Source organism: Mya arenaria, chromosome 9, assembly GCF_026914265.1.
Source record: "Mya arenaria isolate MELC-2E11 chromosome 9, ASM2691426v1".
Classification (NCBI taxonomy): Eukaryota; Metazoa; Mollusca; class Bivalvia; order Myida; family Myidae; genus Mya; species Mya arenaria.
The window spans coordinates 25,126,626-25,145,171 of NC_069130.1; the positions used below are offsets into that span (position 1 = coordinate 25,126,626).

At 33.2% G+C, this 18,546-nt stretch overlaps 1 protein-coding gene across 1 annotated transcript; it reads right to left on the reverse strand.

Moving 5' to 3' along the window:
- Positions 1–16,316: 16,316 nt before the first annotated feature.
- LOC128203101 (caprin-2-like) lies at positions 16,317–18,432 on the reverse strand. Its single transcript, XM_052904377.1, has 2 exons — positions 17,638–18,432; positions 16,317–17,112 (listed from the first exon to the last, which is right to left on the reverse strand). Exons 1-2 carry the CDS (start codon positions 18,338–18,340, stop codon positions 16,700–16,702), a joined length of 1,116 nt encoding a protein of 371 aa, XP_052760337.1. The 5' UTR covers positions 18,341–18,432; the 3' UTR covers positions 16,317–16,699.
- Positions 18,433–18,546: the final 114 nt, after the last annotated feature.

The window sequence follows — 18,546 nt, forward strand, 5'->3', positions numbered from 1 at the left end:
CTTATGAGACTATATTAGATCACTGTATACCTTTTAACATTCACCGATCATTTAATTTTTTGGTTCTCAGCTATTAAAACACTGCTACAATCTTGTTATCAGTAAATAATATTTTCCATAAATGCATTATTTAATAAGCAGTTCAAGATTAGTCACTCAATAGTTATTCTTGTTAGACATGTGTATGTATTGATTTTGAATTAGAGTGTCATAACTTGTTTAGTTATCATTTTATTTTTCTTTATAGCAGTGCTTATAAACTTTTACGGTACGTTTTTTATGTTTATTCTGTCCTTAATTAGCTTATACACTTGTTAGTTCATGAAGGTTTTTTATCAAATATAATGTATGGTTTTATTTTACAATTACAATGTATGCTGGTGAAAGAAGCATTTAACCAACAATTAAAATTCTTTCACTATGTCACGAGAGTGACCTATATTTCGACCCTCTCTCTCTCACTCTCTCTTTCCCCCCCCCTCTCTCTCTCTCTCTCTCTCTCTCTCTCTCTCTCTCTCTCTCTCTCTCTCTCTCTCTCTATATATATATATATATACACACATATGTAATATACGGCTTTCACTGAGCATGTTTTTTTTTATATGGCCATCACAAGTCGAGTATTTACAATTACTAGGTTGGTCAGATTCATTTTTTTCATTTAATATTCTGGGTCGGATGCAGGAATTGAAATAAGAGGGGGCGTAACTTTGGGGCACAACCTCTTGACATTCGCCCCTCCTTCACAGCCGAAATTTAAATAGTGTTAGCGTGGGGGGAAGGAGAATACACACTTGAACATTTTAACGATTTCTAGTACATAAAAAGTAAACTTGGGCTATTTTGGATGTTACGGAAATCTGTCTTTGTGGAAAAATCGAGTGTTTGTTAATCTGTTTTGATTAAGTTTTACATGCTGAATATTTGTCTCAATTGAATCTAAGAACGATGTAGCTAATCGGATTACTTGTTATAAATAACTGATCAATAGAGTGAATCACGTCAGTGATATATGAACACTAGTGCTTATCACTTAGTTTGAATGTAATATGCTTCCTGTGATAAGTTAATTTCACAACGGAATTTAAATCTTCACATTTACTCTACTCAAAGAGAGACGTCGGACCTTCACGGATGCAATGACGGACTAAGGCTTTCATTTTTTCAACTCCAGCAGCTTAGTGGTATTATTTTGTAAACACTCATGTTATATATACAATAGCCCGGAAGTACCAGACATCCACTGTGGAAGAAATACAGGGCAGCCAAATGGAAAATAAATAGCACTAGCTGTTTACCTTTCATTATAGTTGGTGTTTTTTTTTCTGTTTGGTTGCCCATATTTCGTCCCCAGTGGTGGAATTATTAACTATCCGGACCCTTGGGGCCATTGCATACATCACAGTAGTTACAATTGAATACCGCGGAAGCCGCTCAAGTTGACAGTGTGTTTTCTTTCAGTTATGTCACTAAGCAGAGCAAGCCCAGCATGAGCTTTTAATGTTTTCGTGTTTTGGACTACTTTGTGCTTTTGAAGAATCTCTCTTCTAGAATGTTCTATTTGCCCCTATGTAATATGGGTCTCGCTTCGCGTATTTTTCTGTTTCTGTTATTGAAAATGATGATTGCTGTAGTTGTTGTTGGTTAACATCCCCTTCCTGTCATGAACAAAATATTTCGAACAGTGTTTCCATATCAAGCGAGTTATAGTAGTATATCAACATTCGTGGTGAATGACGAGTTTCGGTAATTACTGCAAAAAAAACACACAAAATGTTGTTCAATGGGTGATACAGTAAAATGTAACCTGTTATTGAAAATCAGAAATATACATTCTTATGGGGTTCTAAAAGTATTATAATCCGGTTTCAGTCGTGCTACTCCAGCAAAGAGGTGTTGCAACTGCGTTACTTTAACAACCTTTCAAATTCCTTGTTATTTATCGACACCAATTTTATACACAAATATTACTCAATCAAGCAAATAAATTGCTTTAATCATGTTCAATACAAACCATTCTTCAATTCCAACAAAAACGAATGTTCGTAGTTTTTTTTACAAACAAGTACAAAGTCTTAACAAAAATAAGGACGGAGCATGTTTAAAAAGGCACTGTCCGAATAATGACCGATTGTCATGTTTCTAATCTAAATAAGTATCAAAAATAACAAGCGGAATAAAACCTTCAAGTTAAATGTCTTACTTGTCAAATGTAAATGAAATACGAATTGTTTTGGACAGTAAAGATATGACATTAGTGACATAAAATATCAACATCCCTTAACAATGTGAAATAAAGCTGCCAAAAATGCCACAAATCAAATACAGTTATTGCTTCATCATCATCATCATCATCACCATCATCATCATCACCATCATCATCATCATCATCATCATCATCATAAAGTAATACTTTTACAAGTCTACTTAGAGAGTTACACTGTTTGGTTTTACATCCCTCATTTAAGCTAAGTAATTGAATTTACATCAAATTGTTTTGATTTATATAATTGATATTATTAGACATATATATTATTTTACTGTCCCTGATTGCAATATGTCTGTATTATATTCAGAAAAAGGGACAAGACTAATAGATTCTTACAACATTTTAGAATTATCTTAGAAAATCATCGTTTTGAGACAAAAATATACTAAAGTTAAAGCTAAAAATGAATTGTCATATACCTTACTTTACTTTATTGGCAGCATTGCCTCTATCAGGTGATAACTAACTTTAAATTAAATTTCCGTCGTTCATAATCTTTTTTGATAAAATTTGACAAGTATCAGATTTGCATTTCATGCAATTCCTCTGTTATTGAATAGACCGAGATAAACGAATGTAAAGACATATGCAAGTGCCAATGCACGGGACAAAGCGAATTCTGAGATGTGTATGTTTTAAACCATTTCGTCTACGTTTTACGCACTCTAACATCTAGTTAATTAATTAAACGTTACTGTTGACCTCGATGGAAGCGGTTATAACCTCTCTTATGTCTATAAACGGAACAAAAATGTTTGTTGTTATGTTGTTTTGATCGATCAATCGTCACCTTTACGCATGTTGATTATTTGGTTTCGGGCATTTTATGACAACGCACAATTTTTCACACTTATTAGCTCAAGGTTATACCAAAGTTTCGTGACAGGTTTCGCGCAATTCTGAGAATTGAATTATATATCAAACAATTTTTCAATTGTTGACCTTTAAATCTTAGGGTGAACAACATCAGATTATCTTAGAAAGTAATGAAATACTGAAATGAAATTCACGCCTGTCATTTTTAAGAAATGTTCAAAGTTGTTAACTGTATGCTGAATATGGCAAACATTTCATTTGAAAGCAGTGCCATTTAAATCATTTTGGTGGCCACGATTTTCATTAAGCCGATCATAAATAAGACACTTAATGGAGTCACGAAGTTTCAAATTGTCACATTGTAAACTTGCCCCTTTGCAGTAGTTTAAAACTTAACGTTGACAATGGCAAAATGTTTATTTCTAAATGTTTGACATATCAAACCGTGAACTTAAATGACCGTAATGTAAACTATTTGGTTATGCTAAATATTTAGGTATTAGGGACAGCATTTGTGATTAGAAAATAGATTCAACATATCATTTCTTAAAAAGAATTTTGAAATGAAAGATAAGTGTTTGTTGCTGTTGGTTGTTGTGTTATAGGAAGCAACAAAGAAGATTTTACGGTTAAATATATCTTTTGAACTTTGTCTTGGTGAATATAATTTCTAAGGGCCATAGACCGGATAATACTAGGCAGTCATTATAAAGTTTATAATACATTTCTCTTTGAACTAAAAGATATCGGCCTGAAGTTTGTTATAATCTTCAAATGGTCAAGGTTTGCTTTCGAAGTCCTATATTTACTGTAAAACACCTCTATCAAGCTGGTGACATTTTATCAACTGATTAAGGATTAAAACAGTACTTCTGCGATACCAGGTACGAACTAACTCATATGACTCAGTACGAAACGACCCAAGGGAACATACTACTGACACTAATATATATTTATATTTATTTACAGCTAACAACGAGCAGTTCTAAACTTTACATAAGAACTGGTCAGGGTCATGATGGGGCTTATTTATCGGATGTTTTACTGTTCTACTGTGCTTATCTGTGTTGCATAAATATATATTTTTTTTTCTTTGAAGAATAATATCACAAAAGGTATGACAAAGTTTTGAACTTCTTTCAAAGAACAAAAGAGAGACCGATAACTTGCCAAAAATAGTCTTTCTTGTTGCCGAGGGATAACATAAATGACACTTTTTCAGACACTATTGATGCGAAAAGCTACAAAAACAAGCTCAGTAGCAAAAAGTTTAAACATAAACCTGGTTAAATGGTACTGTATAAAAAAACTAGGTGTGTTTATCAAGGATTGTTAGGTACCGCCTTCTGAGTTGCTCGATTTATCTATCTTGCTTCTCCTTTAAACCAGCTTTAATAGCCTCGACACGGTTACTTTCATCAATCTGATCAACAATGTCGTTAACACTCTTTGCAAGCGTCTCGGTAGGAACCTGCAGTTCGTCTCTATATAACTCGTCTGAGTTGCTATCGATCTCTGGTCGGCCGTGATAAGGGTATTTTAAACCTTCACCTTCCATGTCCAAAATGCGAATGAGACGTCACCAGAAAAATTCTCCTCACATACTAGATGACCGAACAACACAAGAACTCACCCGCGAACAAGAAATTAGTCCCGCAAAATCAACCAATCAAAAGTTGTTTATATTATAAGGAGTATAGTAGAGTTGGGGTAGGTAGGATAGTGTATGGGTTTGTTTACAAAAGAAAATACAAAAAAAACCCTGATAATGACCGTTATAATTCAAAAAGTAATTCTGCATCAGCCAACGACTTTCATTTACAACATTTATACTTACACGTCAACTATTTTTCTAGAATGTGTCATTTATTTTCATAATAAACATGCCAGCTAAAATTTGAACATTATCATAAAATTCACCTGAAATAAAAAAAAAGCGATTCAAACTGATATTGTGATATTGTAGCCGACCTTCGTCTTTGCCCAGTGCTAAGCATAATTGCGCTATGGTGCTATACCTGAAAGGCAAAGGAAGACACTAAATTCGAAGTTTATAACTATTTACAGGGTTTTCATTGTCCAGTCTAATAAAGGATATGACAGCCTACATATTATAGTTTCTAATATATGTGCAAACAAATGGACTAAGAACTACAATAATCAATAATTTGATATCCTTCGTTGGCCGTCCATCGTCGTACATTGTTATGTCCCTGTTTTATCAGCTTTAGTTTTTAACAGATTATCATAAAGCTTCAATTGGTACTATAAAGCTTACGTTAACTTTGAATGTGGATCATTTCGGCTATGTTTATTCCCTGGGTAGAAATCCGTATTTGTGTTTTGTTTGTGCATTCGGAGCTCCTCGGCCATTTTTTTCAAAAACAACCTCGGATGTATATGGACGGTTTACATACTTAAAAAGTGGTACGTTTAAGTCCGCTGCAAATAGATCGCGTAGTAATTTTATTTAGTAGTTAAAATTTAAGACTTAACTCTTGGGAATCGTAATTATGTTTGCAATAATACACTTCACTGGCAATCAATTTAAACTGAGAGCAATGAATACAACTCTTAAACAGTACATTTAATTAATGCTTTTATTAAAAAAAAGTACGGACTACTTCAACAGATGTACCGGCATACATCCGAGGTTGTTTTTGAAAAAAAATGGCCGAGGAGCTCCGAATGTTGTTTGTGATGCCGGGAGCACGTAATTTATCTGGGCTCAATCAAACAACCTCTTCAGTTATAATTTGACAGCTGACAAACCATAACTAACATATGATCACTAATACATTGCATTTGATTTGTGAATACACGCTATCATATCAAGAAAAGAATGTTAATTGATAACCATTAAAACAACATTAACTGGTAATAAACATAACAATAAGAGCGTCAAAGTGTCATTTGTTTTGAGTTCTAATATATTAGTTGAAACTTATATTAATTGCGTATGTCTTTTATAACTAAGTTAATTAATAAACAATGTACTTAATAATTATGAGGTTTATTGTTTTGGTTTAAACATATTTATTTAAGAACGATTGTAACGAAAGCTGTTAGCTTATAAGATCACACTCGAGTCCGTTTCCTACGATGAAACCAGTACGGTGTCCTTTTTGAGAGGTTTATTCTTATATCAGAGCACACTCGCTGTGCAATTGCAAAAAATCTATTTGAAGTTGATGGTCAAAGTACTACCTTATTTAGTGTTCAAAATCATATCCTGCCGAATGCTCGTCTGCTGCAAAGTCATTGATTAAAATCGGAGACATTGCTGACTTTAACATGGGTTGGACAAGTAGACAAACTATTATATTGAACACTTAGTCTGTGTTATTGTTCGTTTTATTAACACAAAGTGGAGTCCAGCTGCGCTAATCCTGACCACTTTTAATCTGATAAATGCATAATATATCCAGACCCTTCTCAAGATGTATTTTTATTGAGTTCTTTAAATTTTGCTTTTGTTTACAAAGTTCAAAAGACGTTGGTCTGTTTATCTGCACATGGCCATAAAAGGAATGCTTGTGGGTTGTTTGTATCCAAAGGTATTACTTGCTAGTATTACAAGCCAATAATTGGCGTGACGTTCGCACCTAAGGGGGTAATCCCAACGTTTTCAAAGACCCCTTCCCGAGAGCGACTTCGCCAATGTCCAACGCAGTGATCTCCTTATAGCTACGCATGAAGATGTTTCACTTCGTGCTAATTGTCATCAGTCTCAAATATATGTTGTCGTAATCCAGCGGCAATGTGCATTTAAATTTTCATTAAATGTATAAGGAATGTTTAAAAAATAAAGAGGACATGACTTGTTTCCAAATCTTTAATGTTAGTTCTTTTATTGCACAAATTAAAACTCTGTTTAAGGCTGCTGAGCATAAACAATGGCAAATAATAAGAATTTATACCCCTGTATTGTTTATAGTGGTCGTACAAAAAATAATTTATTCGCGGGCATAAACTTAAAACATTTTTGTTGAAATAAATCAATAATTGCATACGTTTTTGCTAATTCTAATAATGTATGTGTTTTATGAGGTCATAAAACGTAACATAAAGTAATAAACATATTGTAACTGTCATGATAAGTGGTAACAAAAAATCATTGCATGTCGTAAACTATAAGGATAAGTATTCTGTCCTTTTTAAGGTCACTGTTTTCAGCAGAGGCCCTCTGAATTGTATGTCTGTATTCGCTGTTGTTGAATAAACCAGAACTCCTTTGTTACGACGCGTGCGTATTAAAACAAATCGATGATGAAATGACATCATCTAGTTTGAATCGAGAAATGTATCCTTATAACCGATGTGAATTGTTCTTTTGAAAAATTATGGAAGTTTAAAAGTTCAGTCAATCTCAGCTTGTTGATCAAAACATTTTGTACTGCTCTAAAACATTTTTTATTATACGTAAAATATCACATTAGATATTATAAATGCCAATGTCGGTGTATATAAAATTTATTCTAATCCATTTCGTCGTCAGTTAACTGAGTTTAATTCCAAATGAGTTATTTTTTACTTATGCATACATGTAGTTATATATAAGATGGGGACGTAAGAGACATTTTGGTTAACCTTTTGTACATCAATCTTACCTGTTGTCGTATGATTAATTTGATTAACTTTATATTAGGTACACATGTCAAGTTTTCATTATGAATGATAACTGTGTAATATAACTATAATAAATACAATTTTCATGTTTTAATTCTGTATAAAAGTTTTGCAAAATAACTCCTGTTTTGTCCTTGTCACTCGTTTTTGCACTTTTGTTTTCGCACTATTGACCGTCATCATAAATATTATGAAAGAATAATGTTTTGTTTATGTACGTTCATCCCAACGGATGTAGACAATAAATACATCACACTAACTGACATTTTTCAAATGGACATCACATGATTAGTCCATTATTTACCACATACATATGATAATGAAAAACTGTAGTAAAAAGTTGTAAGTTTATACCGTTAGAAGATTGAGATCTAAGAATTTTTTGAATTCAAAAACAACAACTTTTACAACAACGGATTTTTCACATTGTTTCAGTGATTATGATTACAGTGGTACTGTTAAATATTAAAGAATAGACAAACTACTTTTATGTCAGTATCGCCAGTCTTTCCTTTCTACAAAATTATATAATAAAAATAAGAATTTCAGTTTATAAAGCCGTATACAAAAGTTCTCCGCCCCTATACAAGGACACATTTCGAAAACTAAATGTTCCAATCACTCTGTTTAAAGTGACACTCTTATTCAAAATCAATACATAAACATGTATAACAAACATAAATTTTGACTGATACACATTAAAAACCTACTAAATAATGCAATTACGGAAAATATTAATTACTGATTACAAGATTGTAACCGTTTATTTTATAGCAGAAAGCGCAAAAATATTAAATGATTGGTGAATGCTAAACGATTTAATGTGGTCTACTATAGTCTCATAAGATAGTTATACCGTGTTTTATACTTATTGCTTTCAAATTAAACAAGGTATCCTTCATAACAATCATTGTTTTCGACATTTATTAATCCTTTTTGGTATATTAAAACAAAATTATTAATTGTGGTAAATCTTAGCTGGGAGTAAGAGTGCATCTTTAAGTTCTACGTACTCAACCACCTCCCTGAATACATAAATCAGTATCCCCCCCCCCAATATGAGCGGTCACAAACTGTCAATCTTTCTATAAAGGAAAAACGTATTTGCTCATGGTGTTGTTTTTATTAACAATCACCTTTATGCTTGTTAATTTTTCGGTTTTGACCTTTTCTAAACAACCATAGTCAGTACACTTACTTGCTCCGGTAAATATAACCATTCCATCTCGCTCCAGACTTCGCAAATTCTAATATTTGCATTTGAAAACAAACCAATGGAAGGTGATGAAAAAATCAAATGCTTAAAATCATGTTTGTCACATTTTCAAATGGTTAATGTGCGAAAATGTATCCTGCATATGGCAAATGTTTTATAACAAAACGGTGCCTTCTTGAACCTGTGACATTTGTCATCTTATGGGATCGCCAAATATGTGAAGTACGCTCGAAGCTTAGACAATTAATGAAGCGCTTGTTACAAAGTAAACATGTTCCTTTGCAAAAGTGTTAAACTTTACGTTGCAAATAGGAATAGTTTCATTTCAAAATGATTTATTTGTTGAATTTGAAACATGACCTGCGAATATTACTCATCATAATTTTCAAAGAAATGCGATTTACTCTCCATAACTTTAGTACACATATATATATTTCTTTAAGTGATACGTTACCAAGTTTCACTCAATTCTGAGAATTGCCTTTGACACTTTACAGTTGAAAAAACCTTGACCATTAAATCTCAGAGTGACTGCAAACCAAACTCACGAATTTAAATACAGATATCTATTCGTGTCTTTTCCGGAAAAAGTTCATTTGCAAGTGTCAATTATATGTTGCAAATGGCAAGTGTTTTGATCTCAAATGATGCATATATTAAATCGTAAACCGTTTGTTAAATTCACTGGTCTTAATTGTAACGGTTTTGTTACAGTGAAATAGTATTTTGGAGAACATTTGCTATTATTGATACCGGTAGAATGATTGTTGCAAACGTACACATATTTCAACATACTATTTTTTATACATTATATTGAAATCAAAGATTGTTTGTTGCAGTTGGAATTTCTGTGTGAAAGGAAGCAATTAGGGATATTCTACGCTTGACTGTTTCGGTATATACCACTTTCTACTATCTTCAAAACTTATAAACTGCAGTCAATAAGTGTAGATTATGTAAAACCACATTTTAAACTAAATACTAACAGGCGGTTTTGATTATACCTTATAAGGTTCATGTGTGTATGTGCACATGCATAGACGCCTACATAATATCAAAATGAAAATACACTTTCTTGAAACCACAGCGAACCTTGGGGTGTTTCATCTACAATCACAAGTACATTACTACTGCACATCTAGGTACAAAATAGCTCATTGGAGTCAATATGAAACTCTCCTAAGAAAAAAAGTGTTTAGTTGAACCAATATTTATTGAAGAAAATATTGAACACAGTAAATAAGCATTTAAGCTACAGAAAAGCATTTCATACATACAAAATTAAGAGTGATGAAATGCATAAACAGTGAGTTAATTACAGAGTGAAGAATTAACTATAATTTGTTTTACTTAGTCTCTCTTCTGATATAACATAATAAAATAGGTTTTTGACATGCATCATTATCTATATTTATTGATAGTTATTCACAGCAGCTCTAATCTTCACGTCAGATATTGTCAAGGTCATGCTCAAACTTACTTTCCCGTGTTCTTGTTTGCCATTTGCTTGTCTGTTTATGACATTGGATGCATTCAAGAACACGATTTATAGAAGTATCTGCCATGAAAAATGATTACACAAAAGTGTGACGAAACTTTGAACTACTTTCTAAGTACAAAAAAGAGACCAATAAATCTCGTTTATTTAGATTACTATATTGTTTAATTATGTCAAAAGCAGAACATTAATGTTCATATCCTGACCTTAAATGACCGTTACATTTTAAATACTCGTTTGCAGCAGTCGACGACATATCGTTTACAACTGCATAACTTTACGTCAACTAAATTACTAAATGTGTAATTTAGTGCGCATAATATACATTTCAGCTAAAATTGGGTCATTATCGTTAAATTCTAAACACATAACGTAACCGACATTTGTTTTGTGCTTTGCATAATGGATCACTGTATCTATTTCTTAAAGTGACAATCTTATTCAAAATCAATACAAACACATGTATAATAGACATCAATTGTGACTGATAAACCTTTGCCTACTTACTAAATAATTAATTAATGGAAAATATTAATAACTTATAACAAGATTGTAACCATGTCAGAAAGTGCAAAAATATTAAATGATTGGTGAATGCTAAAAGATTTACTGTGTTCTACTATAGTCTCATAAGGTAGAAATACCATGTTTTATGCTCATTTTTTTAAAAATTAAACTTGGTATCCTTCATAAAAAAACATTGTTTTCAACATTTATTCATTCTTTTTGGAATATCAAAACAATATTATTAATTGTGGTAAATCGTATCTGGGAGTAAGAGTGCATCTTTAAAGGCAATCGTAGACACAAAACCAACATTTAATTGTATTATTTAAGGAATGAAATGCGTGGTTGGTGTACTTGGTGTACAAATATGCGTGGAGTTATTCGGACTCCACACACTTTGACCAGCCCAATTGCGTTCATACCCCCGATAATGACACAAACCCCGCAATTAATTCCTTATATTTACACCAATAGTTCATTATTTCATTGAAGAATTGTTAAAAAATACTTCATTTCATTTAAGAAATTCTTCCAGTAATGCTTTCTTACCCATTCTGTAAAAAGAACGATCCGACTGTAACCGGAAACATTTTTTTTTCAAATGAAGCCACAATAACGCGGCAAAATCAACCGTTTGAAATCACTTTTAAACGTAAAATTGAAACGCTTTTGGCAACAATACGTTTACAATATATTAAATTTACACTTTCTAAAATTTAGATTTATATTTTACGGGACATGCTGACACAAGACAAAAAATAGCAAGATCAATATAGTTTATTGTTATATGTTTATTGTTATGCGATGAATTGCAATCCGAATATATCCGAAGATGTTGCGTTCATCGATTGATAAACGCAAATGCCGAAAGGCAGTTCATTTAAGAATGAAAGTTATGGTGTAAATATATTGAGTTAAATGACCTGGCCAAAACCAAATTGCGGATTAAGTCATGAGCATGAAGAAGTTATAAATACTTCTAAACATAATCGCTTCCATGACAAACATATAATATATTATATTAAGGAGAACGGTCTATAGTTTAAACGTTCGTGCGGTATATCCTTTTTAAAAAGAGGCATTACATTGGCAGTCTTCCAATACTCGGGATAATTTATTTATATCAAATACTTGTTGAACAAAGTTAATTAAGGAGAACGGTCTATAGTTTGAAGGTTCGTGCGGTATACCCTTTTTAAAAAGAGGCATTACATTGGCAGTTTTCCAATACTCGGGATATTTTATTTCTATCAAACACTTGTTGAATAATAAAAACGGGGGTAGTTCAACGTTTTTGATGTTGCTTTCATAATTTTGGGGCTTCTTCCGTCTGGGCCAATAGTATATAATGTACAAACTTATGTTGGAAAATATTTAATAATCGATTATCGATTAGAAATAGACCACCATTATCGACCAATTTAAATATATGTCTTTTATGACTCGATTAAAGCTGCACTCTCACAGATTGAACGTTTTGACAACTTGTTTATTTTTTTGTCTTGGAACAAGCCATTTTTTGCGAAAATGCATGGAAACCAGTTATATAAGACTGCTGACAAAAATAAGATCCCAGATTTTTATATTTAAGTTAAAAACTGGATGTTTTATGCATTATTCTTAAACCGTTAGTAACGGCTTAAGCCATAAAACATTAATTTTGGAACGTAAATATGCAAATCTGCGATCTGATCTTTTGTCGGCAGTCTTATAGCATTGCTTTGCAGATATTTACGAAAAAAATGCTCTTTCCGAGACAAAAAATAAAAAAAGTTGTCAAAACGCTCAATCTGTGAGAGTGCAGCTTTAATAATTTGATACATATTGAATGAATATTAAATAAAACGAGTACATGTATTATCATACTCTATCGTGGCATATGTATGCATCCATGTATGATGTTTCGATTATATTCGGTCATCACGACAGCAATATGGCAACCGACATTTTGTTGTTTCTAGTTGATTCTTAAAGATAAACTCTCACACGCAAAAAAGAGTATCCACAATATATAATATTGTTTTAATATTCCAAAAAAAAAAACGTGAATAAATCTCGAAAACAATGGTTCTTGTGAAGGATACCGTGTTGAATTTAAAAGAAATGAGCATAAAACAACCTTATAAAACTATAGTAGACCACAGTAAATCTTTTAGCATTCACCAATCATTTAATATTTTTGCGCTTTTTGCTATTAAATACATGGCTACAATTTTGTTATCAGTCGTTAATATTTTCACTATATGCATTATTTAGTAAGTAGTTAAAGGTTTATCAGTCAAAATGTATGTTTGTTATACATGTGTATGTATTGATTTTGTATAATAGTGTCACTTTAAATGTCGAGAACAGTGAGGTAGGACATTCGAAATCCATATTTTATACCCAGAATGATTTTGTTAACTGCACCAAGCCGGCAACCGCAATAAATCAATAAAATAATGATTGCAAACATGTTTGGTGTTAAAGTTGTATGTTGAAAAAGTCCTCTTTCGCGTAGTCGTATAATCTTGTTTTCATAAAATTACGTGTGCGCGAGCCTGGACAAGTTCGCGGAAACTGTTGTTTTAGCGTTAATAATATTTATTTTACAACGATTGTGAAAGAAAGTTGTATTTACTTAAGCAAACTCACTCTCGTCTGCACGATGTTTCGCGTGAGTGTTGTCTTCTTTCGTGGGGGTAAACAGAGTACTCGGAGAAAACCCATTTTGCAGGCTTGGTGAACACAAACAAAACTCTCATGCAATAAGGGTCGGAAATCAAACCCAGTACACATAATTTAGAAGCGAGTGCTTTAACCACTGCGCTAACCGTACAGACATATGTTTTTCATAAGTTGCTCTACCCGGAAGTGTTTACCTTTCACTACAACTGGCATAATTTGGGTTCTGTTTTGCTGCCACGTATTTTTTCCCTAGTAAAATTATTATCTGGTTCTTCGGGGCCGTTGCATAATGAAATTGAATATCGCGTAAGCCACTTAAGTTGACAGCTTGTTTTCTTGCAGTACTGTAACTAAACAGAGCAAACTTACCTGACCTTTTCATGATTTGGACTTCTTTGGATTACTTTGTGATTTCAAAGGAACTCATTTCTGGTTTGTACTTTGTAGGAGTTTTGCAGGTGGTCATTTTTGATGTGGTTGCAATAAGTTTAGATTGCATGTGTTGTTTCATGTTCGAATGAGTCACTTTAAGTGGCGCAGTGGTCCCATATTCACTAACGGACTGTGTCTGAATTTCAGACTCAGTACTCAAAAGTGCAAAGTTTGGTTTTATTGTAATACTACTATTACTATATCACCGATGGCAAAATCTCTGTATTGGTTAACGATTTAAAGCAACTGTGCACCAGATGATCAATTTGCAAGAAAAAAAGAAAATTACCAAAAACTGTCATAAACTTGGTATTAATGTGTACAATACATTGAAACTTACTAACTGAAGTACCACATAGTTTACAATTTATTTAAGTTTAGCAGTTATTTCGTATTTTTCCATTAAAAAAGATTACTGGGTATGTCTGCCTAGTAGAATTCATTCCTTATGCGTGATTGGCTAGTCGGTGTTATCACCTGATATTACCGGGTTAGGTGTAAAGCTTAAATATTTCACTCGATTATAATAAGCCGTCGTAGCTCAGTGGATACAACGCTGGACTGCAATTTGGGCGACACGGATTCGAACCCGGTCTCCGACACAATTTGTTTTACATAGTGGTACTTTTTTTACAATTATGATATCAAAGCGCAACACATTTTATTAAATAATTGTCCTGAGATTCGTTACAGAAAAAAACAACACTTTTTTGGTGCCAATCTGATGTACAGGCCCTTTAAGGTTTTACTATTCTTATGGTGTACAATCCTTTAACTAAAAGATTGATTTAGATTAATTCTTCATTACAAAGAAACATCCCAATACTTAAGTCTGAGTAAATCTGAAACTCAGATTCAAAACGCTAGTAATTTTAATTGTGCTGTGTGGCCGAATTCAACATTATTTCTATACTACAGTTTATAGACCGTACCAGTTATACATACATTAAGGAGTCCGCCAAATTATCTTATAGTCCATTATAAACACACTCAGAGACTACTCTTAAACTTAAGCTTATTATAAGTAGGTAATTAAATACGGTTCCTAGATAAGTTCACTTGTTCGTTGAATGTCCTTGAATGATGATAATGATACTTATACATTCTTAAAGGGTTCTGAAAGTATTATAATCCGGTTGTAATCGTGCAACTCCATCAAGAAGTGTTGCAACTTCGACAATAATGACATCCTCTCAAAACCCTTTGTATTTAATGACACCAATTATATTCACGAATACTCCATTTCATTTCCGGACTACTTTAAAGTGACAGATGTATTTTATAAACATGACTTTTAAAGAGCTTCTTTGTGTGGCAGGAGAGGGACCAGTACCGTAACACCTCCTCTCTCTTAGCAAATATAGATCGAGTAACAATTTCAAATAAATTCCCCCAATCCCTGCACCATTACACAGGGCGAAACAGAGCTTTTATGAGCAGGAGTTTCAGAGATGATGAAAATGAGCGCTTGAAGTTAAAATTGGCTATTATTACTCTTTGTGTATCCCCTGAACAAATAAACAATCAAGGAGGCACTAGTTGGCGTCTGAAGTGTTACATTTATTGTAACCAGAAGAGATTCATTTTTATTCAAACAAAAACAGTTTTTTTCACACTTTGGATACAGTGTGTGTTTCTTGGGGTAGGGATTTCTCTTCTATAACGGGCGATACAGGACTTCTAGCCATTTGCATTGTATTAAAATATCGATTTTGCTTTTTTTGAAAATTATATCATTTTAAGTCCGTTACTCATTAATGATTTTCAAAATACAAAACAGGGTCTACATTTGATACCTTCAAAAATGATAGTAAAGCATGTCCTTTAAACAGTGTACCCAACAGATATTCATGAATTTCGTTCGCTTAATTCCCTGTAACTTCGTACATGTTATCATATGATGATTACACATAAGATTTGACATAGTCGAGCATCTTATAGTTCAAAATAGGGATATGGAGGCTGATTTCTGTTTTTTTTTCGTTTTTCGTATTTCTACTGTGATAGAGTGGAAAATGAGGCAATGCTAAAATACGTCAAATGACGGTTCGAAAATGTACCTAATGGCAGTTTGAAAATGCGCCGGAACATTATTTCGCATTTTCGCGATGCCACTTGGAGCATTTTCACACGAATCATTCAGCAGAGAACGATAAAATGAACAAATGCCAAATAAAAAATCTTTGCTTTGTTTTACAAGCACGATTCTTTTAAAATTTACAATTATAGTTGACAACATACAATGGATCCATTATATCCTTGTAATAGTACTATTTAATTAACCTACATTATAAACTGAATTTACCATTTTTCTCTACATTTTTCGTTAAAGACATATTTAATAATGTTCATGGTTTGATGGTCTATTTAATAGAAGTGCCTTAGCAAACTTAAGTGGAACACTCACGTGCCTGGCGAATGCATACTTGACTCAATTGGCAAACCACTCAAACTCTTTTTTAAGTTGTTATATTCATAAGCAGAAAAGGTGCATGTATATATATACAGAGAGATTAACGTGAAAAAAGACTTTTCAAATTGTGCCCAGTACACGTACGCGACAAAGAATGCATGCATAATTGAATATATCACACTAAAACTCGTCCTTTATTTATTATATCCTTTTAACATATTTCTTTTGCATAATTTTCATTAATATCGGGGCTCAAACGGAATGAAGTAGAGCACCTGAGAATGTGGTCTTCCAAGCCCATATGTCGTGTTTATCTGGCCATGTGTAAGTCTTTATGTACACTTCTTGCTCGCGGTCGAGTTGTACAATCACGGAATTTCCTCCATTGTCATTATTATCGCCGTTTGTACTATCAGAGATGGCGGCTGTTTTAAGAGTCTTGTCAACATAAAGTCCAACATGGGCTTGGTTGGTTGTACCTTCACTGTGCGATGCTATATAAAAGATGAAAAGGTACATGCCACTAACGGGTACCGTAAACTTTCCAGTGTTTGAATTGTAATGGCTACCATAATTGTTAATAATCTGGTCAAATTTGATGATGGTTCCGGCCGCCGTGTTCGGTAATTTTGTCGTAAGACGCGTTGAAAAGCTCACAAACGTTCCTGTGAAAAGAGTTTGTAAAATGATATAATATGAAGCATGTGTCATTTTGTTAATGCATCAATAACTATTCAAACATATCAACATTAAATAGAAGAGCGTAATTTACATTACTTTTACATATCGAATGGACATGAAACGCAATGCAATAGGTCGACATAGATAAGCTGGGACATCGATGGGTTGCGAAAAGTTTCATATCATAGCTGAGATGTATGACTGGTATGCGTATGCATACCAATCATGTGTACGCTCGTCTGTTGTTGATTTCACAGGTACCACTCGTCATACCTCAAACAATGTTTCGTCAAAGAGATGGAACTTGCCTCACCTTAACACATTTTAAATGTCGATATGTGTTCCAAGTGCATTCAACATTGTCTTGAACCGTTTCAATACCAAGACTAAAATAATTTGCAACGATAGCGGCAACGGCAACGCCGACGACGTCATAAAATATATAATAATGTTGCAAAGTTTTTGCTTCGAAAATAAATAAAATACAATCAGATAGACTAGAAACATACCTGCTTTATTTTCGAGATTGTCCACACGGTCACCAACGGAATTGCATGAAGATTGGTAGACATTCAACTGGCGTTGTGTTGTACTCAGCTGATTAGAGTGGTCGGAAAGCTGATGACCTTGACTTGTTGCTTGTGACTGAACATCGGTTATCATTTTACTTAAGCCATTCAATTTACTGTCCTGCTTATCTAGCTCTGTTTTTGTCTGAAATGTTAAATTATTAAACGATCCATCGAATCCTGAGCTCATTTCTATGTATTTGCTGGTAAGAAGTTGTGCATGTTTTTCAATTTTTTCTTCATTGTGTTGTAAAGCTTGTTCAATGTCTACTTTGTGTTTGTAGCCTTGAGCCTCAAGCTCACGTTTTGTTTCAGATAACACTGTTTTCTCCTTTTTCACAAAGGTCCCTAAGACAGTGTACTGAGATTTCACTATTTCAGCAACTGTGGATGCTATTGTCTCTTTCATATCGCCGACTGTATTGTCAATAGATGGAGTTTTCGTACTTAACAGTTTTGTTATTGTGTCCAATTTTTCATTCATTTCATTCAAAGCACTTTGAAACTGGGTTTCCAAATTATCCATACGCTCTTCTACAGTTAAGACTTTGTACATTAATTTCCCGAGAAGATTGTCTGACGAGCACAATATCGAACCAGACAAGAACAAGGTTATCGTTGCTGCTAAACATGCGTTCCGCATTGTGTTAAATTTCACTTCGTACAATTAAAAAAATCAGCAGGAGAACGTACAATGAGAGCTCGATGAATGCCAGTCGCCTTATAGTAGACAAAACTTTGCTGTCAAGTGTTATCTAAGTGTTTCCTAAGGACATGCTTTTCGGTGTTTTCGACATGTCTATGACCTCTGTGACCCTCTTGTTAATGCTTAGATTTATCATCAACGAA